This window comes from Lissotriton vulgaris, chromosome 3_1 (assembly GCF_964263255.1).
Source record: "Lissotriton vulgaris chromosome 3_1, aLisVul1.2, whole genome shotgun sequence".
NCBI lineage: Eukaryota > Metazoa > Chordata > Amphibia > Caudata > Salamandridae > Lissotriton > Lissotriton vulgaris.
Genome location: NC_141689.1, coordinates 927608166 through 927634345, shown reverse-complemented (window position 1 = coordinate 927634345; position 26180 = coordinate 927608166). Strand labels below are relative to the sequence as shown.

General features: G+C 44.8%; 1 protein-coding gene across 1 annotated transcript in view; it reads right to left on the bottom strand.

The window, feature by feature from the left end:
* Nucleotides 1-26180, bottom strand: part of LOC147727228 (annexin A1-like) — a 173328-nt gene that overhangs the window by 18068 nt on the left and 129080 nt on the right. Inside the window, exons 7-9 of the mRNA XM_086963594.1 lie at nucleotides 25500-25593; nucleotides 16479-16574; nucleotides 9264-9322 (exon numbers count right to left, since the gene is read on the bottom strand). Of these exons, the coding sequence (XP_086819720.1) occupies nucleotides 9264-9322; nucleotides 16479-16574; nucleotides 25500-25593 (249 nt within the window). The remainder of the gene's footprint in view (nucleotides 1-9263; nucleotides 9323-16478; nucleotides 16575-25499; nucleotides 25594-26180) is intronic.

Below are 26180 nucleotides of genomic sequence, written 5' to 3'. Positions count from 1 at the left end.
CTCCAGTTCATTCAAAAAGGCCAGGACGGATGTCTGGGGGGACTCAAGGTTGGCAATGACATTGTCCACATACTGATGGTATTCCTCTCTCCCCCAAAGAGGATCCCCTCGATCTGCTGATTATCCAGGACTCTCTGGGCAAACAGCTACATATAGAGAGCAAAGAGGAGAGTGAGAGCGGACAGCCTTGTGGTGTACCTCTGGCTATATAAAAGGGGTCGGGTATATCTGTTCACCCATACAGTAGCGGAAGGATGACTATACCCGCTAAACACCCATTGGCGAAATCTGTTCCTGATGCCAAAAGCTCCTAGGACGGATTCCAAATAGGGCCAATGGACCCTGTCAAATGCCTTTTAAGCTTCTATCGCTAGGAAGACTCTCTTCTCTGATTATAGATGGCATTTTTGGGGGGTTTTTTTTGTTTTCAAAAAACCCTTTGTACATCAGTGCAATAAACATTCCGTCGGATCAAGAAGTTACAGCGTATGACAGTGTTGTACACCTTCCCGCTTCCATATACTCCAGTAACAAATCCCCCCCCCATTAATATCCTGTATGATTGGTCATTCTCTAATGACACAGCCAATAAGATCCATCTTCTTGCACAATAGTAGATTAAAGACATAGCAATAGTTCTCTACACCAGTCACTACCTAATTACATACAATCTCATACTGTGATCAATCTGTTAATCACTCACCTCTAATAAGCCGCTGAGGTCCCAGCATGCTAACCCAACAGCACCTGTCCGTCAGCACTCAAACCCCCCCCTCCCCCACCCACTAGACTAGCCCGATCTGCACACCCTGAACGCCTAAGGGGGTTCCACAGGGGCTACCTCATCCATTTCTCTCACTGTACCTGTGTCCTCCTGGCTTTGACCTGTAGTGGCTCCCTGCGCTAAGAGATAACTAGTCAGCGGGCCCCAGATGTCCTTCGGGCGGGACTTCATTGGCAATTATTCAGCATAGTGACCAAGGTTTTCCTGCCAGGTAGTCATGGTTTGAATCCAGTCTTTAAACTTTGGAGCTCACCCCTTCCCCAACGGCACGCAATCTGCCTCTTCGCTAGGAGAAAGCCCATAGCCAAGAATTTCTTATGCGGAGTATTTATATCTTGTGTAAGGCCTAGAAGTCCCATCAGCGGGCACGGGTTAAGTGTGATCCCTAACATGTTGGAGAGACCCTTGAATGTTTGCTCCCATAATAATGCGACTTGTGGGCAATTCCAGGCTAGGTGTAAAAAACCTGCACCCTCCCTACCACATCTGATGCAGCTATCACTGTCTCAGAGTTGGAAACTGTGGAGTCTTATGGGGGTATGATATATCCTGTGTAGGAATTTAAAATTGATTAACCGCAGCCTACTATTCCCCGTGATAGCCTCCGTGTGGTTGCAGCTGTGCTCTCAATGCTCATCTGAGAGTGTAATCCCTAAGTCTCTATCCCAGTCCTGCCTAGCTTTGCACGTAATAGGTGGTTGTGCGTCCTGGGTATGTTTATATAACAAGGACAATGCATGTCTTGGGGGGTCCTTCTGTAGAAACGCTTGCAGAGCTTCAAATACGGCGTCTCCTCAGGAAAGGCCGGGGTCGCCGCTTTCACACTCAGTCATAACCTAGTGTATAGGAATGTGTCCATAATCATGGGTGCATGTTTATCAAAGAATTGGTCCAAAGTGCGAAATTGCCCCCCAACATACAGGTCTCCCCATTTGAAATATTTCAGGTTAAAGATGGCATTTGTCTAAAAGATGTAATAATCACCTGGCTCATTGCTACAAGTCCTGCCTGGTCGGGCTCAATCAGTCCCGGCATCATGGGTCCCAGTCCTGGATGCCAAGATCCCAATAAAGATTTTGAAATCAATGTTCAATAGGGAGATTGACCTCTATGAGGCACAGTATCTGCTGTCCTTCCCAGACTTGGGCAATACCGCTATAGATGCTAAAAGCTTCATGGGTGGCAATTTAGTTGTATCGTCTATAACATTAAAAAGCTTGGTTAAGATCAGAGCTAAGATAAGGCAAAAGGTCTTATAGAAGATGGCACTGAAGCCATATGGACTGGGTGCTTAAGACAGGCAATGGCTGAGACGACCTCCTCGATCCTGATAGGGATGTCTCGGGTAGCAGCCTATTCAGGCATTAGTTTAGAGTGCATCAAGCCCTGGCAATATATGGAAGATTGTGAGAGTGGCAGAGACTGAGCAGTGTAGAGGGCTGCATAAAAAACCCTGAAGGCGTTGGCAATATTATGCTTCCGAGTGATCTTCGCCCCTCCATCCGCTAAGAGAAGCGGGACTGCCGCTGCCTGCCTCTGCACGCGCAACGTGTGAGCCAATAAATGTCTGCACTTGTCCCCCAGTGTAAAAAGTATGCTTCAATCGGAGAGCTGCAAATTCCACCCTATCAAGATCAAGGCTAACCAACTAGACCCGTGCTGCAGTGAGTTACCACCAAATGCAGGGAGCTCCCGTCCTTTTATGAATACCCTCCAGTTCCAATACTTGATGGGAGAGTTTGTCCCTTTTATCACTATGAGCTCTATTATCTGCGGCAGATGTTCCCTCGTGTTACCAGCTTAAAAGTTTTCCAGAGGGTGACAATGGATATGCCCAGAATGTCATTAATAGCTAAATAGTCATTTAGTGTATTGGCGAGGCATGCCACTACTTCAGGGCGAAGTAAAAGTGTGTCCCTGTGACTCCAGGAATAGGATGGGCAGGAGGTGGGGAGGAACAACAGGGTAGCGGTGAGGGCCGCGTGGTCCGAGAGTGACTGAGGTGCAATTTCAGAAGACTGTGTAATCTGAAGGAGAGAGTGGGTCACCAGAAAAGAATCTAGTCTGGCCTAGGTCCTCCGGGCATGTGAGTAAAAAGTATAATCTAGCGTGTGAAGGTGGAAGGGCCTCTACAGGTCCACTAACCCTATGTCCTGCAGCCATTGGCAGGAAGTGTCAGAGGGGGCCCATGTCTACCCCTCTCTCTGTGCCGAGGGGTCCAGTTGGGTGTCAAACACCATATTCAAGTCCCCCCAATAAGGATTTGTTGCTCAGGTGTAGACATCAAATCCCCAAGTGCCTTATTTATGAATCCCTCCTGACCTTCACTCAGGGCATAATTAGTAGCAATGGTCAAGGCATGGCCACCCACTGTCACCGAGAGGGCCAAAAGACATCACTTAATCTCGGAAATCTTAGCACCTACCCTGCATGAAAACTAGTGGGCTACAAGGATGGCAACTGTAGCCCTTTTAACAGGGAAGGAGAAAAAGTACTGCTGTGGAAAGGCCTTGGAGCACATCCGATGAGTCTCACTGGACAGCTGAGGTTCCGTGATTCTGAACTCGTTCAATAAAGGTCGTCAGATAGATGATTCTGGTATCAGCGGACCGCAAATGACGAGTGCGGTGTGTACAAGTGTTTTCGTCATAATCGATCAATGAGAACACCACGTATTCAGGGATTTCGTTTGAACCCTTGGGTTCCATTTTGTGTACGGCAGCCATTTTGTGTGGTTGCCCTCACATAGGCCGATGACTATGGCCGAACGAGTCTTTGGGACACGTACACCTTTAGTTGACTTCTGAGTGACCTGGACGAACTGACTCCCTTACCTGAGGCTGACCTCGTTGAGCCAGTTCCTTGTTAAGCAGCTGGTCAGATAGAGATCAAAGAGCAGGACATTGCTGAGTTTATGGTACATGCACACACCCTTCTATCTTGCTTCTCATCTGCTTCTGGTTCCTTCCTTAATGGCTTAATTATTGATTTGCGTTGAGGTCTTTATGATGGGTCCGTCCGGCCTGTTGGAACTGGAATGTTGGATTTTGCTTGGTCATTTCTGGTGGGCTGGACAACAGAAAGTGGGATTGTCGTCATGCGATATGTTTGAAATGTCACCCTCCAATTGGTCATTTTGTATGTAATCGATGCTAGCCAGGAATGTGATTTTTGGCATAAAAGACGATGCTCCACTCTATGAATTTGTGCAATCTCTAGCGAACCACCCGTGTTGTGCTTCGTAGACCTCTGTTCCTGGTTGCAGCCAATAAATTTGGTCTTTTGACGTCATCAAGAAGTGTCCCGTGTCTCTGTTTGCCGAGGCAGGGGAATTCGAAGACATCGGGCGTTTTCCCTGGCGCCGCTGGGTTCTAAAACCCAGTTCTTCACAGCAAGTGAGTTTCTTGCAGCAAGCAGAGGTGGGCATCGGAGTTCTCAAGATAGGACAGAATAGCTCTCCGCTTGATGGGGTTATTAAGCCCCTTCACATTTAGCGTCACTATAGTAGCGCTCATCTATTTAAGTAGGCGACAAAAGCGCTATTCAGTGCCATCAGTGCAGTACAGTCAGAGAGGCCTGCATGAGAAAAGCCCTCCTGGACCCCATACAGGATACCCTTTATGCAGATGCCCAGCCCAAGCGTGCCCAAATCAGAAGGAACATAGTAAGGGAGAGGACACCCCAACAACAAGTACAACAAAAACCCCTTAAAAAATGAAATAAAACTAAGAACAGCAACAACAAGAGTCAATGTCCTGGGCGTCCTGCTCATGGGAGAAAACGAAAAACAGGGGGGCGCAAAAGCCTATGTCTCCCGCTCCCACCAGGAAGGCCCGTCACAACAGCACTAAGACCATTTGTGAGGCTCGGGATAAGAAGTAGAGCAGAAACCCACAGCTAGAGAAGGGCATCATCACTCCGCTGGGGCACCCGTGACAGTCGACAGGATGGCCTGCCACTCACTGACCACAGTGTCCGGGTCAGGGCGCGCCACTGAACCGGGGGATTGATAGTAGTCCACCCATGTCTGCTCAGGCACCTGCGGGGCGGGTGTCTCTAGGAGACTAATCAGTCACGGCCGCCTCAATACCCAGGAGTCAATAGGCTTCTGTGGGTGATCGGAGCTGTCTCAGCTCTCTTTGCTAATGGAAATTCAGTCTGATCAGATGCCCCAGTGTACTTTATATCAGAGTTAATAGGGGGAAGCGTGAACAGCCGAAAGAATTTACGTTTGAGGAGGGTGGAGGCCGCCAGGTCCTGAAATAGCGTTGGTTTCTGTCCTTGATACGCGAAGACCGGGTGACTGCAGGCCTCGCGGAGTATCCGCTCCTTCAGCTGGTAGTCGTAGACACAAGTCAATATGTCCGCCGGGGGCACTTTAGGAATGCGGTCGAGCCTAACCGGAAACTCCAAGGGTTCCCCAAGAATGGAATGGAAGAGACCCACGACCAGCACCTCAATTTCACCGTCCCCCTCTGCGTTTGCCAGGCCTCAGATGCGGATGTTGTTCCGTCGGGACCTGTTTTATAGGTCCTCGATGTGGGCCTGTAGATATCGATTCTGGTCTTGCAGGGTCAGCACCGCTTGCTGGAGGTGCTCGATTTCCTCACTGTGGTTTGTCTCATGCTCCTCTAGTGTGTGTACGCATTCACGCAGAGAGTCCAGGTCTCGCTGGACCTCACCCAGGTCAGATCGCAGCTCCTGCTTCATGGTGGCCAGGTCGTCGCAAAGGGAGGAGAAAAGGAACTCCATGTAGGAGCGGCTGACTGGGACCACTGCGCACTCCCCACCCCGGCTTCACTGGCGCGCTACACCCCAAGTTGACTCTTCAGCTGTTGCGCGGTTTTGAACAGAATCACCGACCTTGGAAAACTCCAAGAGTGCGTTTTACAGCGACACCATCTTGGCCACGCCACTGCTCTCTTCTTTCAACATGGTGAAATTGGTTTATACCCAACTGGTATATTTATTGTACTAACGTGGTACTACATGTACCCATGGCCTGTAAATTAAATGCTACTTTTGGGCGTGCAGCTCCTATTGTGCCCCTTACTTAAGCAGTCTTGTAAACATGTCTCAGGCTTGCCATTGCAGCCTGTGTGTGCAGTTTTAAAGTGCTATTTTGACCTGGTAAAAAAACTTTTTCCAGGCCTAAACCTTCCTTTGTAATGCATATAAATCACCCCTGCCTAGTGTATTTAAAACATTGGGTATGTACCTTTAACATTTAACATGTCCTAATCGTGGTAAACTGTTACATTTGTTTTTCACCACTGCACGGCCTATCTCTCCCATAGGATGTGTTTCAGTTGGGAGCAGGTAGGAATATCAAGTTTAGTGTCTAAAGAACTGCAATTTGAAGCCCTCTTTAATGGTAAAGTTGGATTTAAGTCACAATTCTGAAAATGCCACTTTTAGAAAGATTAAGTTTTCTTGTTCCAACCATTTGGTGCCAGCAGCATGTGCCCTGGGTAAGTAAACTAGGTGTAGCTGACAGTTGATCTTTGTGTATTGCTCACAGACAGTGAGACAAAGGGAATTGGGTGGTGGCAGGATGGGCTATCTTTGAGTTAATGAGGGGGAGGAACTGTCACCTACCACTCTTGCATATCACAAAGGCTCTGCATAAAAAAACTCACAAAGGAGTTGACACTCAGCTTTTTTGTCCCAGTCAAACTGGGGCCATAGCAAGGAGTGAGGAAATTTCAAGCACCTCTTGTGGTGAAAAACTCTAGAAACTACTCGTACTTTAAAGTTGGCATCAGGTATAAATAATGGACCCTGCGGCCCAACTCTCCGGTTGACCTCTGGACCTGTGTCAGTCTCAGAGAGCTGTTGTGCTGCTTGGCTGCCTGAGTGGGAAGGACTCTGCCTGCATCTTGCGCCCAAGGCCATCAGAGTGACTTCAAGGGCTACTTAACTGGCCTACTGCTCAGAGGCTCAGGAACAGAAAAGGCTCCAACCACCCTGAACTCAGCACCTGGATTTTGCCTGCTGTGAGTTTTGCCCCCAAGTTCATGATGTGGCAGGATTAGGAAAATGTTATGCCATAAAATTGTCTGCGTCTAAGTCATATTTAAACATTAAGACAATTTATGTGAATATCTATGCATTCAGTATGTATTACACCTTTTAACACACTAAAAGCCAGATGTACGACCTTTTTTTCCAGGCACAAATGGAAATTCAGCCCGTTTATGACTGCAAAATAGGTCTGCCCTATATACAAACTCCGTTTTGTTAGTCTGTAACCTATTATGGCCTAGCAAAATAGGATTGCGACTCACTTTTAGCAAGCAGAGTGCCAAGGGCGTCCCATCTAAAAGCTTCCCCTTTGTGACTGGCAGAAAAAATATTTTTTAAGAGCAGGCAGTGGTCCCAGCGACCACTGACTGCCCTTAAAAAGGGAAATAGAAACGTTTCATTTTTCTTTTTTAAATGCATCCTGTTTTCCTTTATGGAAAACGGGCTGCATTTAAAAAAAAAAAACTTTATTGAAAAGGCAGTCACAGACATGGAGGACTGCTGACCCCAGCAGGCCATCAGCCTAACCATTCCCAATGGGGTCGCAAATTGCGACCTGCCTCATGAATATTAACAAGGCAGGCAATTTGCGACCCCATTGGGAATCGCAAACCGTGTCTGAGACACTGTTGTACATTCCATTTTGCGAGTCGCAAATCGCCACAATTTGAGACTCGCAAATTGGAAGGGTCGTACATCTGGCCCCAAGATAGGAATACAAGATATATTCAGATTCAGAAAATTAGCTCTGCTCCCCCTTGTCTATCCCAACCCTTTCTGCTGGTTGTTGGATTGCATCATTATTCATCTATAAGGAAACTGTTATACTTGCTAGAGGGAATGTTTACAAAGGATGTGAGTGTGAATTTTGGAAGGTGATGCATGAAACAGTTGACAGGCATTGTGAACTTATTCAGCGGAAAAGACAAAAACTTTCATTCTAGGGATAGGATTAAGACGAAGCAATGAAGCACAGGTGAGAATCATTTTCTATGATAATGTTAACCATAGTCATAATTTTCAGGAATGCATAAAGCAGTACATCAAGGGCTTGAAATGTACTACCAACCACCCAAATTCATCTAGCTCCCCGAAATTAAAACAGCATTTTGCAACTGCAACTAAAGTGTTCTCTTCCTGCAGGTGCCCGAGTCCACCCAAAAGGTCTCTTTCTCAAAATGTGGCATAATGGATCTGCGATTGTGAAAAGTGCAACACTAGCCTGCGCCAATATTAGACCACTGCATAATATTTTATATTCTGGTACCAACAATCACATCATGGGCTCTCTGATATTGCAGGAGTTTCATATTCTTCCTTCTATTGGTTTGCATAGACACGGTGCGTCGTACCACAGCAGCTCAAAGTAGTCCTTTTAAAACTACTAGGCTCTTCAACCTCCTTTATCATGCCTGCTCTGACATCACTCACATCTCCCTACACACTACTGAAAATTCAACACTGTACAGTAGACACCTTACTACTAGCCATTATGTTAGGGTTGGCTAGATACCTCCAAGGCTTTACTCCATATTAGAGCTAGTTTTCCACAATTGTAAATGCACAGTCAACATCTATATCAAGTTAACACTTATTTCCACCCTTGGTCATTTAATAGCCTCAGCACCAATGTCAACATCTCTATAGTCATACTTGACTTAAAAATGGCCCTGGGTGACCTGCTCATATCTGGGTGAAGCACGTTCATCTATTCTGACTACTGTTGGCTGCCCTCTGCTTTAACTTTCAGCTATTCACATACCAGTTTTGTGAATTACCATTAAGTGCTGTCCCACCACAAAACGTTGATTCACTCGATACTGGTCTGCCAGAGCAGCAAGAAAAAAAAACTCCAATCCTCAAACCGTGAAACATAGACAGTATCTCCCCAGTGAAGCCGTCAGCTTCTCTCATAAAGGCATCACCAGAAAACCTACAAAACACATCAAATAATAAAAATCCTAATGCTCACTTCACCTTTCCTAACGGGGCTCTTCTCCACATCCCTGACATGCTGCAGCTAAAAGGTGTAGTCCAACGACTCAGATTCAAAGACTAGTTACCTTATCCTCGTATAAAAATAGTCCATACTATGCAGTCTTCTTCCACTAACACCTCAAGACCAAAGAAGCTTTCATGTAAATGTATTATTGCAGAGCTCTGATAAACAAACTTGAATAATTGTTTTATTCACCTAGGGTCCCTTTTGACAAAGAATATTACTATCTTGATCGCTGCTTTTGCCCAGCAGAATCGCACTCTGATGAGGCGCTGCCTGAGATTATAAAATTGTGTTTTAGAGGACTTCACCGACCATTGATACGGCTCAAGCAAGAAGCAAAAGCTTAGGTATTTGAAGCGTAATTTGAAAGTATTTAAATGCATTTGGTTCAATTTCCTTACAACTGACACGCACCGTGAGAAAAACGTTCAGAAATGTATTCAGATACAGTACCTTCATTGAATGAAACAACTGTTCAGCAAAATAGGTTGGTTTGCTAACTGCGCATTGCACTGCAAAGACAACGATGAAGAATATATTTAAAACAGGAGTAGAAATTCGAAACATGGATGACGCTGACACCCATATTTTTTTTTATTGCTATTTTTATTACATTGTTACAGAGAGAATGGATATCACGATGTAAATGAAGTTTACCAATAACAAACATCACAAAAACCTGATGATATTTCATATAAATTGATGTTTTTGATTCCTGTGAAAATTAGCGTTTCTGTCATAAGTTATGCATGAGAGGTTATGGGCCTCATTTATGAGGCTGTTTGTCACTTTTACGCCGCCAGTGCGTCACTTTTTGTTACGCACCAGTGGCGTAAAAAATGCGCCTTGTTGCACCATATTTACAAAGTGACGCATCTAGGTAGATGCGTCACTTTTTTAAACCCCTGCGCTACAATATACCTGTGCCAGGTATAATGTATGCAGGGGGCATTCTGACACAAGAAAAGGTCCTAGAAGTGACGCAGTGAAATCTATGAGATTTCACTGCGCCACTTCTAGGACTCAAATGCGTCAAAATCTTACGCCTGCCTCACAGCAGGCGTAAGACTAACGCAAGCCCTTTCACATGGGGCTTGCCCCATGTGAAAGGACACTTTGCTGGAGTTGCGTCACTTTTGTGACACACTCCAGCAATTTGTCACTTTTGCACCATACACATATGACAGAAATACTGACGTATCTGTACCTCCTTGCACCATGATGCGTCATACTGTAAATATGACGCATCATTGGTCTCGCAAGGAGGGTGCAGTGAAAAGTGACGTATCGCTGTTTTCACGCAGCGATGCGTCACTTTTTATAAATGAGGCCCTATATGTCTGTCCATCACTGCCTGGCTCTTCCTCCTTACCTTAAAGACCGTTTAAGATCTGCCTCGTCTATAATAATCATCACTAAATCCACTTTCACAAGCCCTCCAAAATTACACAAACACTCCAAACCACCATTCAATGTTGACTGCACCACAGCGGTCCGCTCTCCTTGAGCTTATTCTTACGTGCCCAAAGAATTAACCGTTCAGTCTTTGTCAATGTATTCACTTTCGTATTAGTGCCAGTTTCCTTTGAACTCCACTGTGGCAGGGCCGGAGTGGGGAGAGAAAAGCAGCCCTGCCAAAATGGTCAAACCAGTCCATTCCCTTTGTCTCCTTGTGCAAACTCTCTCTTTCCATCCATCCATTCTCTCTCTAGGGCTGATTTTGACTTTGGCGATTCAGGAGGGGACCGGCATGCTGCGGCCTTGCTCCGTCACTGCCAAAGTCAGCAGCCGAGAACCTGCTAGATAACTAGCAATTTCATTGTCTGGTAGGTGTGCGTCATGGGGATCCTGGGGCGGTGCAGTTTAAAGACTCATAGTGAGCTTTATTTCTGCACCACTGTGGGACTGCCAATCAACGCTCCACCACAGCATGGATGGAGCAGCCCATGCCATGCAGGAACAGGGTGCACATGGGCCAGGGCCCTCTTTGTTTCCCCCACCACCAGCGTTTTCTGAGCGGGCTCACCGCCATGAAAAGGCTGGTGGTGGGGAGTCGCATAATGTACTTGGCTGTTCCGCAGCGGCACCGCCAAGCATGTTGCTACCCCAGACCGCCATGGGACCACAGTTCCCTGGCAGTTGCAGCGGTGCAATGGCGACCGACCGACAAATTTGTAATACTGCGGTCTGACTGCCGGTGTGGAGGTGGCTGGATCACCACCTCCATGCCCAAGCAAGTCCACTGAACCAGGGTCCAGTGAAGACACAATAGTCCATCAAAAGCGCCTTCACATTTACATTTCCAGTCATACGCAAACCAAAACAATATTCACCTATAAAATCCGAATCACTGTTGTAAAAATGTAGCTTCCTGGATGCATCAATCTCATCATCCTATGTCTGAACACTGTGTAAAAATGTTCCTGTGCGCCGCAATATCAAACATGTTTGCTCAAACTGAGATGATTTCCTCTAAAACCCAAATAGATTCTATCCTCATTAACTCTTTCGCTGCGGCAGCTATTCCGCCGCAGCGCTAACGGTCTCGGGGGGGCGCACGGGTGAGCTCCGCGGGTGACAGAACCGTTCCGTCACGGCTCGTGGGTGAGCTGTGCTCATGACGGAACGGTTCCGTCACGGCCCCGCCCGCTCAATTAAACGCGCCGCGCAGGTGCGAAATCAGCGCCGCACAGGCGCCGCGGCCGGGCCGTGACGGAGCCGTTCCGTCATGAGCACAGCTCACCCGCAAGCCGTGACGGAACGGTTCCGTCAATAGCCTGGAAGGGGTTAACATCATTTCCACAAGATGAAGCTCGTAGCTCGCATTCACCAAATCAATGGCTTTAAAAACAACATAAATTTCACATTAGTACGTGCAATTGGAAGTCAAATGCTGGTGCATCATTTGGAAAAGTGATTAATCGTTAATACAATTCAATTTACTTGGAGAGATGCGTGAATGTCAACACTGCATTCCAAAGGCAAGAATCAATTTTTCCTATTGATTCTATTCAATGAAGATTTTGTTTAGGGCACCTTGCAACTCATCTTCAGTGTTTGTTAGGCCTGGTTCAGACATCTTTAACAGATATTAATATCTCAGATCTCCACTACCCTGCGTACAACACTCAATATATGTATATAGATGTATACATACAACAAGCATTGGCTAAGCCAAGAGGTATGGCGTTGCCCGCCGCCTTTTGACATTTCATGTTTTCTTATGTCATGGCTTTTATAAAACTTTAGTTTTTGACAACTGCTGGGAGTTTGGAAACAAAAAAAAACACATTGACTAAAGATGCCATAACTCATAGTGAAGTAAGCCAATGGCTTGAAGTGGAGTGACGAGATGCCTCTTCATACTCGAGTTGGTTAAAAAAATGTGAATGACACAAACACAGACAAATGAATGAAGTGTTGCTAAAACCCCTAAAGGTAACACTGTCACACACATAATGTTAATAAAATCAAATGTTCTTGGCTAACATAGACCTAAAAAAGACAATTGTTGAGCCATTGGTTGTCACCTCTTGTCTTTGGGAAAGAAAGAAAGAAAGAAAGAAAGAAAGAAAGAAAGAAAGAAAGAAAGAAAGAAAGAAAGAAAGAAAGAAGAAAAGCTGGAAAGAAAGGAGGAAAAAGAAAGAAAGAAAGAAAGAAAGAAAGAAAGAAAGAAAGAAAGAAAGAAAAGCATGAAACAAGGAATGAAAGAAAAAGGAAAAACGATATGAAAGAATGAGAATGAAAGAATGAAAGAAAAAATAAATAAGGAATGAAAGAATGAAAGAAAAAAGGAAAAAGGAGATAGGAATATGAGAGGCAAATAAAGCAAGGAAGAAGCAAGAAAGAAAAGAAAGAAAGAAAGAAAGAAAGAAAGAAAGAAAGAAAGAAAGAAAGAAAGAAAGAAAGAAAGACAGAATGATAAAACGAAAAGAAAGAAGGCAATGAAACAAATATTACAAATGCTGAAAACTAAACACAATAAATCCTGGTTTTCTTCCTGGGCAAAGTTTATTAAAGAACCTTTGTTGAAAATGACCAGTATAAACGTCTTCTGCTTAGGAATTCACGTGTATAATATTGAAGCTTTTGATAATGTAATACAGAACAGTTTCAAATGGCCGCTATCTGTTATGCTGTGAAATACCAGCAGTAAAACAGTAAACAAAGGACACTACAAAAGGAACACAAAACAGCATTTTCAGTAGACAGAAATTTATAGAGAGAGGAATGAGGCCTGTGCTAACATCTGGTTTAGCGTCCTGCTTTCCTATGGGACTCTAAACACAAAGGCAACATCAAAGCAATAGAGTTTAAAAATCATTGTCACAGAAAGGAACTAGCCTGTGTGTGGATGTGCTCCTTGTGAAAGAGCAAAATGTGGTCACTCAAACTGAAGTTATCCAGTGACTGAAATAGGTCTACTCTCTTCCCCATCCTGTATGTTGTAGTGGGCAGAAGCAAAATGTGAATGGCACACCAACAGACCAATGGATGAAGAAATCTGTCTGAAAGCCACTTTAAATAACAATATCGAACATATATAGTATTAAAAATCCAAAGGTATCGGCTAACGCCAGACCTAAATAGAAGCATTTGGCTATCCCTCTCCAGTCACTAACTTGTTTTTGCAAGCCCCCTTCAGACATTGGCTCCATTCCCTATTAATCATATTTTTGATCAGCCCATGGTATTTGTTGTATGTTTACATTTTCTACTTTACATTTGTGAGTATAGAAATTAGTTCACCTGCAGACTTCTACTGCTGCCACCCTCTGTCTTTCTCCATCGTTATGGGCCATACTTGCCTTGCCCACTTTATCATCCATATGCTCCGCCTGCCTGTCCCAGCCGCTGTATCCACAGCACTTGCTGTGGTTTTTAACACAGTGACCTCCTCCCTCTGGTGCCTGACCTTGCTTGCGGGTTACTTCACTTTCTGTGCAAGTGAAACAAGAGCCCACCTCCCTAGAAGCTGAATGTTCTGCATGTGTATGGTGACATGGGGTGTCCCCTTTAGACCACTGGCAATACAAACAGTGCAGGTGTATGTGTCTAGCAGTACAGTGATGTGAAGCGGTGGAGCACACACTTGACTGATACATCATACTATTGCATGTTCCTGTGAAGGCCCATGCCCCCACCACTCTGCCACAGTTTTTTTTAAACACAGTGGCCCTTATTTATGAGGCCTAGCGTCAGTTTTGCGCCGCCGGTGCGTCACTTTTTGTGACGCACCAGCGGCGTACAAAATGCGCCTTGTTGCGCCATATTTTAAAAGTGACGCATCTAGGTAGATGCGTCACTTTTTAAACCCCTGCGCCACATTATACCTGCGTCAGGTATAATGTATGCAGAGGGGGCGTTCCCCCGCAAAAAGCCTCGTAATAGTGACGCAGTGAAATCTATGAGATTTCACTGCGTCACTTTTAGGATGCTGTTGCGTCAAAATCTTGCGCCTGCCTCACAGCAGGCGTAAGACTGACGCAAGCCCTTTCACATGGGGCTTTCCCCATGTGAAAGGACGCATTGCTGGAGTTGCGTCACTTTTGTGACACACTCCAGCAATGCGTCACTTTTGCGCTTACAGATGCGTCCGAAATACTGACGTATCTGTAACTCCTTGCGACATGATGCGTCATACATTAAATATGACGCATCATTGGTGTCGCAAGGAGTGCGCAGTGAAAAGTGACGCATCGCTGTTTTCACGCAGCGATGCGTCACTTTTCATAAATGAGGCCCAGTGAGTTTTATCCCAAACAAACTGCAGCAAGTTTTGCCTGGCAAAAATGTTTACAGAATAATGCAAAGGTGTGGTAATTACCTCTAAACTCATAATCCTGATTCAGGTGTAAACTCAAATAGGGAATCCTGTGGGTCCATGAATTGTCCAAATAAGAAAGGGACCCCCTGCGACTAGTTACAAGTTCCTAGGTCAGGGCACAATATTAATCAAAATAGTAATACCTAGGCAACTGGAGGGTCCTGCTAGGTTATCAGGTACATACAAACATGGATAATAGAAACACAAAATTTGTTGTAGAGTGAGGCAGTGTACAGAACAAGAAAATAAATTAAACAATGTCATATAAATCTTATTTATTTAACCAGTGTCAACGAGAATTTTCTGTAATTGTTAAAATGTACCAGATAACCTAGCAGGACCCTCCAGTTGCCTAGGTATTACTATATTGATGGTCCATGAATTGTCCCCATGCGTTTTGAGATTTTCATTCATACTGTGATGTCTTGTTATCAGATAGCATGATGCACCTTTTTATCTGACGTTCCCTGCCACCATTTATTTCACATCCAGTAGATTTCACTGTACACTTGCTCTCCTACTTCTTGTGACGAGGCACGCTTAAAAGCTGTGCTGCTCTTACTTATCTGCATTTAAGCACATTAACTTGCCACCCAAAATCTGGCACCTGTGGATACACCGAAGCTGTTGCGATGATGGAAATAAAAATTAACTCCTGCATTTTCTGCATCACCTCTCTCAAACACACACCGACCGGCTCATGCCCACAACCAGAGATGCCTATATTTGTTGTAGAAATATGATTCCATCTCTGAAGCCAGGACTGCCAAGGAAAGTGCCTGGTGCCTCTAATGGCAAGCCAGAGGAAGCAGCTGCTTCCTCTGGCAACCCCTGCTTGATGTCCATGCTTGAGTCCATGGTAAAAATACATATATGAACACTACTATCATTACATAGCTATCCCATACTGTTAAAGTGCTTGAATAATAACTACATGTATCTCAAGTTGATGCAGTTAAGAGAAACAGCTGATATCTTTACTTGACCTCTTGTACTGTACCCCGGGTCTCAGATATCATGAAAACTGTAACGGAACCAAATGTAAATAGAGTCCTAGGAGAGATGTTCACTTTCAATGCTCCTTGTACTTCTGAGTCCCAATTTTGTATAGGACGTGCTTTCCCTGTTGGCGCCTGGGGCATCACAGATTTCGCTGCCCACAGGGCAGTTCACTCAGGTGAAAAAAGAAGTGGCTTTGAAGCAATTGCTCCATGTTTCAATGTGCAGATGGCAACCCGCCTGCATTTTTAAAGGGTATTGGAGATCCCCTTGCAGAACAGTGCAGTGAATGCATTGAGTAACTTCACCCACCTGCAAGGGGATGTCTAGGAGGTCCATAGACCCCCTTTTTCCCCTCCAGAGGGCTCCTATCACGGGTCGCACTGACAGTGCTCCAACTTTTAGGTGGAGCACTGTCAGTGCGCCTCCTGACAGCTTCCTTGCCTCAGCTCCCACGTCTATAATACCCCCACGCAAATGAGGGAATGCCTTCTTGAGAAAGAGCTGGTGCTGTATGTGCACCAGCGCTTTCGGTATTACAGAAGGGGTTGCACAAGCATCAGCAGCTCCTTCTGGAATACTAAAGTGCCCCTGCCGCACGCATAGCGGGTGCAAATGCCTGTTGCACCTCCTGGGCACTTTGTGTAATATGGCCCCTAGTTTTTTTTTTGCTCCTTGGCTATGAATAGTAGGCTTTTAGGAGTCTTGGGAGGGTCAACCTCGCGGTGTTACCTATGCTATCCCTGACATTTTCTTGATTCGAAATTCACACATAAAAAAGAGAACTCAATAAGATACTTGTTGATTCAGACATCAAATATTGAGGGAAAACCAATACATACCAATGGCAGTCAGACACTTTTTAATGTCCCCTCTCAATTCCAGGTCTAGTGCCTTGTACAGATCATGCTTGCCATAGATGGAATATCTCTGGAAGACTGTACAAACATTAAATAGGAAGAGAAAACCAAGTGAAACATTACTCACAGTTGATACATTGTTTGATTTCTGTTCATGCTCCAAGATCATGAAATAAAATCATATCATCCCTTCAACACTATATGAATGGTGCCGTCACTAATGAAGGAAGACTTTTTCCTCTCCCCAGTTCAGAAAAAAGGAGATGATTTGACTGGGTAAGTGCGGTGATCAGTAAATAAGGATAAAGACAATGCAGGTATTGTAAATTTGATTAAAAAACCTTCCTCTTCTTGGATATGTCATCACCTGTAATTATGCTTCTCATCTAAGGAAAGGTCAATTATTCCACAATATTGAAAAAAATGTGTTTTATTGCTATAGTAGAGCATAGACTGCCTGCAATTAAAATGTATGTGAGCATTAGTGTTTGTTGAGAATGATGGTAAATTGAGAAATGCTAATGTCAGGGTAGGTGGAAGAGAAGATGAGTACAAATCAGATATAATTTTAAAAGAAAGACAGAAAGGACAGAAAGGGCCTGATTTATTGTTTGTCAGAAAGGACATTCTGTCTCAGTGACGTTGGAGCATACTTTCACCAGCAACTCTAGGTCCGTCCAACAAATTATGTGGTGGTCAGATATCCGGGTTTACAAAAATGGAGTACAATGTTCTCCTTTTAATGTAAACCTTCCTCCTCCAACAGTCCGAGGGAGCATGATATGTCAGAGGTATCCATACAAATATCTGACCTATTTAGAATGTGGGAAGTGACATGTGTCAAGTCGGAGGAAGGTCAGAGGAATTGACCTGTCATGGCAAAGGCTGACGCAAGGCCACCATGAAGGCTGTGAAAGCCACCAGTGTGTTCAGCCAAGAACATGTCATGTGAAGCCAGGCAAACATCAGCCCTTAGCCATAAGCTTAAGACACCAAGCCACCAAGCCCTGACTCCAAGCTTAAACTCTGAACCCCCATTTTGAGGATGGATGTGGAGTGGCTGGGAGATGTGGCATGAGCAGTGTGGTCTGGGCAGGGCCGGACTGGGGATCACAACCAGCCCTGGCAAAGTGCTCAGCCGCCCCCTCCCCCCCTCCCCACTCTGGGGGGTTGTAGGTGCCGCCGAGCACTTTGCCGGGGTCGGTTTTTGGCCGATTTTGGTACAGGACCGATTTTGCAGCCCCCACCCGTGCGGCGCACCGGGGGATTGCCCGGTGCCCGCTATGGCCAGTCCAGCCCTGGGTCTGGGCATAACAGGGAGCCAGACTTACAGCTCCCTGGCACAACTGATTGCAGTTTACTGCTTGCTGTCTCCATCTGCCCATCATTGTTGAGATGCTGCTGTGAGGTCGGTAGCACAATTGAGGGATTCTAGAATTCCCTGGGTGACTCCAGCCATCTGGCCTCAAACCGCAACAACTAAAGGAGCACACTGGAACATAATCAGGAGTGGAGCATCAATGTTAGTGGAGGACGCAGAGTGTGTGGGCTCAAGGGTTGTACTCAGCCTTTGTAAGAGTGAGCCCGACGGCTTGTGGATCAGGTTCAGCCAGGTCTGGGTGTAGCTTGGGGGAAACTGTAATGCTCCTACTCACCTCCTCTGGTCCTGATGCTAGGTGATGAGAGCCAACTGGGATTATTGGGCAACATCCCCCACTGTCATACAGGAGTTATCAATCACCATCAGCAACATCACACAGGAGGCCTGCATAACAAGCGCACACCCACAGCTGTGAGATCCCGGAATAACACAAGCAGTGTCCAGTGAAAGCTCTAAACAAAGCATGTAACCTGTGAGACAGTTGTGGTCTTGCTGGAGGAACTAAAAGAGGCAGGAGTGAGTGCTCCTGATTCTTAGACTAGTGTGCTTGTGACTCTCCCTCCCTCCTACCCCAGGCGGGGCCCACTGAGGGCTACAAACTGACCGGGAGGGAAGACAATGCTATCTACATCCTCGCAACACACCATCTCTCAACATCTTCATACCAGCTCATAAAGGCCACATCTGCAAAGAGCAGCACATCATGCTCCTTGAGAACTTAGTAAGCAAGTGTCCAACGAATCTGTGGAACAATGGTCAAAAGGAAAGTCCTCACCTGAAAAAACCCCACAGAGCGCTCTTCTGTATTACATCTGGGTGCCCCCTCTCCAGTACTTTGACTTTGCTTCAAATAATCAAGAAAACAGGATATAGCAGAGCAGAAGCAAGATGCTGCACTTAAGGCTCCTCCAACACTCACCAAGTCCAAACCAAAAAAGCCTCTGGGCTGACAGGCAGGTTCTTCAAAAAGACCCATACCCTAGGACTCCTACCGCCTGTGCAAGGACTGGTTAACAAACATTTTACTAAGATCCCCAGCAGGGATCCCCACCTACCAACCTCATTGGGTTCATGGAACTTTAGCAGATCATCATTTTCCTCATCATCCTCACACTGCATAGCATCGAAGGGCAAACTGCAATCAGGATAAAAGCGCTGTGCGTCACATTCTTGCTCTGGGCTGCAATGGGAAACCCAATGCAGCTACTAGAACCTTGTTTTCATTCCTCAATCAACTCTCCAGACAACTGCCCCAGAGTCTACAGTAACAGAGAGCGATAACCATTCTCTGAATCAAGTGAGCATTAAAAACTGGGGCTTGGAAAGAGAAACCCTGTACAGTGAACATTGCTCATGAGCAGTCATGGTAATCATGGAAGTCCATCAGCAAGACCCACCCTCTCCTCTCAGGTTACACTGCCGAAAACCAAGGGGCTGATTCACATAACTAATCTGAGATCAAATCCTAAACTTTACTACTACTAAACTGAGACAAAATCCTAAATTTACGATTTTCAGTATTCACAAAAGGCATTTAGTAGTAGTAAAGTTAGGAGTCCTAACATTACTACTACTAAATGTCTTCTGTGAATACCAAAAGTAGTAAGTTTAGGATTTTATCTCAGATTAGTTCTGTGAATCGGCCCTAACCAAGCCATCAGAAACTGCTCAAGAGGCAGACTCCGCTCAATCCCCTTCTAAAAAGTCTAGGAGGGAAAGTATAGCCGATCGGGAACTCGGAAACCTACCAGACCAGCTCCTTCCACACTGGAAGCTCAAATGGAAAATCAGATGGAAGCATTAATGGCACAAACTTGAGCATTTCGAAACGACCTCAAACCCAGAACCAGAACCAGAACCAGAAGTCCCATTCACCAAGGAGTACCGGTCTCTCCTTCTACAGGACCTCCTAGCCCTACACTGTACTCTCTGTCCTCGATTAGCATCAAGCATGATACGATTGCCAGGGTGCTCCTATGTCAATCATAAAAAATGGAGCTTCAGATAGACCTAACCCAATCCATCACCTCCAGCTAAATGGCCTTTTGGCTCAGGCTAAGTACACTGAAAAATCTCTTTGGGCAAGCAGAAGTGGATCAACTCTGCTCATGCTCCCCGTTGCTTGAAAAACTAAGCTCTCCAATGGAGATATGCTGGCTCTAATGGACAGTGTAAAGAATTCGGACCATGCCCTTAGAAAAAGTTGTATTGCATCCTCCCTAAACCAAACTCTTACACCCAACCCAATCATCATTAAAACAACTCTTACCCTGTTGGGGTAATACTGGCCTCACCAGAGCCCGAACAGATTTCCCATTCTTTATTAAATCAGCCCACTCACACCTTGGCCAGTATTGCTGTCTAACTCCTCTGAATCTCACCAGAGGGAGCACACAAGTTCAATCTCCTGAATCATCATTCCCATAAGGCAGCAAACTTTCAAGAACAGCAAAAAAGATACTGAAAAAAACTGTTTAAAATAAACAGTGCCTCACAAAACAGAGATCCTTGATCACAGGGCCTACCAGGGTCTCTCATGCAGACCAAGAAGACGAGTCCACTTAGCTCCTATCCATATCAAACACAGCCCCTAAATCAAGCCTGGGCCACATGATAGGGACAAGCACGCAAACCTGCACAGAAAATGCATTGAGCCCTTCTGCTTGCGTATGCACCAGAAGTTATCACCAATCCACCTAGGGTCACACTGATTCTTATACCCACAATTGAAACATCAATAGCATCAATGGCATAAAATGAATCCTAGAAAGGTACTGGTGCACTCAGCAGGATACTAGACACAAAGCAATCCAACACCCCCCAGTCACAGGGTGGAAGGGGCAGCTAGCAGAGGCTGTTTCTACGAGCCCATCCTCTACAATTGATCCCACAGGTGCCCTGGGCACCTGTGGGATCAATTGTGCACAGACTTCAAACGGGCATGGGATAAGTGTGCATCTATTCTTAACAGCCCCAGGGCACCACAGTAGAATCAAGTACTAACAGAATACCCTCTTACTCAGATGCAACAATTAGGGCGCCTCTCACCAAAGTCACCCCTTGCTCTCCTGGCTATGCAAGTAGCATCCGAAATACATACTGGCCTTTGGACCTAGCAATATAGCAACAACAAATATATGGTATGGGCTGAGCAACGAGAATTTGGAACAAGCCCATCTTAGCAATGCGTCAATCCAACACCCGGTGCAAACAGATAGTTTGACATTCAGCCACAACCAACATCGAGACCAGCAGACCAATGCTCGAAGGCAATTTGGGGGGACAACCAGTCACACACGGCCAAAGGCTCAGAATTGGAGACAAAGCGGCCCAATTAGCAGACTCCCACATATCCAACTCAGTGGCTCCGCAGGTGCACATTGCCCTGCAACTTTCCAGCCACAACAGGGTCTGGAAACTCAACCTTCAAAGCAGGGGAAGTCACATATGCAGGGACTATGGACCACCTTGGACTGGCATTCATTCCACACTACAACCCCAAGGGTGCCACTGACATATTAAACAGGGGTCATTTGTTATGCTTGTTTAAACACATTTTAGCACAGAAGGATCTGACATCGGCTGAACTAACTTCCATAATGATTGCCCATCTCCTGTAAAAAGGTCCCTGGATGCCCCAATCATCACATGGGAAAGAGCTGATCCCAGAGATGTCATACTGAATGAATCATTTATATTTGAGGAATGGGGAATCAAGCTGTTGAAGCTCCACCCACCAAAATACCCCCATGTCCTACTGTCCCAGGAGCCCACTATGCAACACAGAAGTGTTTTGAGAGGGGGGTGAAGCGCCACCTACGAACGGCTACCAAGCGCATCAAAGGCAGCTAATGCGTTATAACTATTATGGCCCAAGAATCATAGAAATGCAAGATACATTACACCAAGCAACAATTTCAGGTGGAACCAGCTGGTAGATCCCCAATGGGGCACCTAACAAGACTATTCCTAGCCACCTCCAATGAGTCTGCCTGCAAACTCAGAAAGCACCAACTGTGCAAAAGCTCATAATTACATCGTTGAACATGGATTGTCTAGAATCAAAATCTGCGATGGCATTCCTACATAAAAGCGATATCATCTGCCTACAGCAAGATAGAAGTTGTGCTCCATAACCAAAACCCCGAAGCTTTGCAAGTGGCAACAATTTCAGGGCTAACAATTTCTCATAACAATCTTCGCTTGCTCCTGATCTACTGCTATCGCAACACACAGAAAGCACCAAGACAGCACACAGTCAGCGATCTCGGTAGCCACCAAGAAGCCATGCTTCTGGAATTCCCCTCTCATGAAGAGCTGCTTATAGGGAACTTCAAAATCAGGGACCTGGGAAATCCGAGCACTGCTGCTCGAAATATCAAGGAATGGGGGAAAATGAACAATTTTCTAGGTTATTTTAAACTAGTGTCCGCTGAACTAGCATTCAAAGCCCAGAATAACCACTACCAGTCCCACAGTACCTGTAAAGGAATCTCAACAATAAATTACATCTTCTTGTCCGAAACCCTTGCTAATTGTCTTGCCAACATTGAGATTCCCAACAGGGGTGAAAGCGACCATAATCCCCTGACTCTAAGTCTGTAGCTAGTAGTTCCAACAGCAGCCAAATATTGCGCAGTGGACTCTTCCACACATCCGGAAGCTACAAGGTTAGTCACAAGGATCAAATGGAGGGCCACAGACACCTCTACGGTGACTAGGTAGTGACACAAGGTGCTTATCAATCCCAAAAATTCACTGTGAGTCGTACAAAACAAGTGGAACACACTCATAATAGAACTTACCGACTTATTCTTCGCCACTGGAGCCCGTAAGCAACCCCCCTGCCACAAGGGAAGGTTCAGCTCAACCGACCATATAATGCCCTTGCTGTTACACAGAGAAAGCTAATATTTTTAAAACTCCATGACTGCTGACTGTACTTAGAAACTTGACAATATCCAGTAGCATGGCAGGACCAACCGCCAACCAGGCTAATGCTGCTCTGACTAACTCGAGCCCATGCCTCAGATCAGTGATCCACAATGCTGCACTTTTTACCACCCTGTCTTAGGCTATTCTCCCTGCCTTTCTAGATTTCTAGAATGTAAATGTTTTTACTACAACCAATTTTTTTCATCCTTGTGTGACTGACATACATATAAAATACTTTACTTGTATAATGAACTGATTCACTCAGTAAAAGTGGACTTCAATGGGTGCTGTACCGGCAAAGATACAAGAAATAACCTTTTATTATGGTTTTTATGAACCAAATAATACATTTGATTCCTATACATTTGGGCAGCCGGATGGCTTGTTTCACTGTAGCTCATGACCAGGAATATCCTCTTTTTTTCATTTTTGTGCCTAAGCTATTTTAATTATCATGATTATCATAGCGTCACCTTGACTCAAATTCTTAAACCAAACAGCTATAAGCATGCAGATGAAAATGTACACACTTATTTAGATGGAGAGTCTCCCACTTAGTCAATTTCATGACCTAACAAGATGCAGGATGTTTGCTTCTGCTTATCATGCAACACTTGGAATCAGGTGTGATCGGGAGAATCATGTCTTGAAGACTCTAGGGCCCTTATTTATGAGGCCTTGCGTAAGTTTTGCGCCGCCGGTGCGTCACTTTTTGTGACGCACCAGCGGCGTAAAATATGCGCCTTGTTGCGCCATATTTAAAAAGTGACGCATCTAGGTAGATGCGTCACTTTTTCAACCCCTGCGCCACATTATACCTGCGTCAGGTATAATGTATGCAGAGGGGGCGTTCCCCCACAAAAAGCCTCGTAATAGTGACGCAGTGAAATCTATGAGATTTCACTGCGTCACTTTTAGGATGCTATTGCGTCAAAATCTTGCGCCTGCCTCACAGCAGGCCTAAGACTGACGCAAGCCCTTTCACATGGGGCTTTCCCCATGTGAAAGGACGCATTGCTGGAGTTGCGTCACTTTTGTGACACACTCCAGCAATGCGTCACGTTTGCGCTTACAGATACGTCAGAAATACTGACGTATCTGTAAGTCCTTGCGACATGATGCGTCATACATTAAATATGACGCATCATTGGTGTCGCAAGGACTGTGCAGTGAAAAGTGACGCATCGCTGTTTTCACGCAGTGATGCGTCACTTTTCATAAATGAGGCCCTAGTGTTCTAGCACAATAAGAAAAACGAAACCGTTTTCTACGGTGAACAGACAGTGCTTAAAAGACATGATCATTTTTCAAAACACTATTTAAATTTTAAGATTTAAGAAGTTTCACCCATGTGAGGCTGAAGGCTAATATCCATTGCAAACTTGCATAGGTCTACATTACTTAGTCAATGTCTTTGCAGTGGGAATCCAACTGACACAATGACTGGTTAGTTCCTCTACAAATATCTATATTTGCGTGCGTTTACTATTTTTTTTAATTGCTTGAGGACTCATTTTCGAAAACAAAACATTGCTCCTCATCTAAAACTTTATTTATGCTCAATAGATTCCCAACTGTCTACTCCTGTCTAAATTGTCTCACACAAGAACAAGCAGAAAAACCTATAACTGATTAGGTATATACTGAGAACGTATTGATTAAAAAAACTTTTTTTACTTGGGTTTGAATGCATCAATTTAATTCCATTTTTAACAAAACAAATAGGATGAAGGGTAACTAGGGGGTAAAATGAGAAACTGAACATTTCAGCACATTTGGTGGGTGTTTCATGAACAAACTGAACATGTGCAAAAATGTGGTTGTTCGCCTCAGTTTACACAGCTACAGTAACCTTTCTGCAACTAATTAATACGGGCCCTAATCATTAGGGGCCGTATTATTCATTTCAGTGAGGAGCGCAGAGGCAGAATCAATTAGTCATTAATATGCATGAGGCAGGAAGCTTTTTGCCACCCCTTGTAATTGCTTGCCTGCGAGAAACAGTAGAGCACTGTCCACCCATTTTCAAGCGGCCAACATTTTTTTAAAGCAGCAGGGGGTGCTTTAAAAAAAATGATATTCGGGAAATGTGTTTAGAGTGAGCTTCTGGTGGACCCTCAACAAATGTCTGCTTCCCAAATTGCAAACTGCCACCAATCAAATGGTTGGTATTCTTCCAGGAGCACTTATTTTCTTTAGCTTTGTGAAAGGATCTCACCATCAGGCCAGTAATCACTCAATCGCTAGTGTGGGTGCCCCTTGCATGCCCCTTATCTTTGTGATTCGGACTGAGTTGCAAAAGGCACATTAAACGTCAGGAAAACTTTTGTGACTTGTCAAAGTTCATTCTGTATATTGCGAAGTGTGCGTTGTGTTTGCAAAGCATCCCATTTTGCGAATCAGAAGCATTTCAACCACAAAATGCACTTCGTTCATCGATTCTTGAGTTGAAAAGTGGTTGCTAGTCAGAGTGTAGTTTCTATGAAGAATAATCCTTAATATGTACTCGAATGTACATTTTCAATGCGACTTGAAAATTGAGATACATTTGCTTTACATTAAGGAATGTATGCATTCAATTAACCATTGTAAATGTAATTATTTACCCACTTGTATCAGCCTCGTTAAATACCCAATGCACATGCATTTCCTGACTTCTTGCGATGTAAGATCTCACTAATACCTACCCTTACGAAGGTGTGGGAAACTTCTTGCTGTAAGAATGTTGATGAAGACATTAACATCTGTCCCCCTTCTCTTCTCCCCAGCTTCATATAAGGCCTATTATAAAGCAAAGCAAAATAACGTATTATTCCTTAGTATGGATGGGTTCAATAAAAAGCATTCTTGGTCTGTATTTAAGCGCATCATCCGGTCATATTGTCCTGGATTCAATACAGGTGTTTGGCGGCTGAAATTTACTGTAAAATTAGGGTGAAAAGTTCATGATAGGATTTTTTAACTGCATATTTGTATCTGCTGAACTATCATGATCCCAGACAATGATGCAAAGAACTCTTTTCTACTTGCTAATCCCCCTATCCAGCATTATCCCAAACCTATTTACCCTTCTTCTCCCCCTTCCTTCATGATTTCCTCCCCTTGAGCAATATCCTGGATCTGTTTTCTACAATTAAATCCAGCCATCCCATAATCTTACAGGCATTCTAATGTTTGAACATTCTGAACCTTTCTTTGAGATTCAGGAAGAAAAGAAGTGAACCATCCTTCACATCCTTGGACAAATTCATTTCTGTGACCCTGGGATGTCATTAATGGGACGACATTTGTCACCATTGCTGACATTCTACAACATTCTCATAGCTACTTGGCTGGAAAAATAAGTACTTAAAGAGTGGCTTCCTATC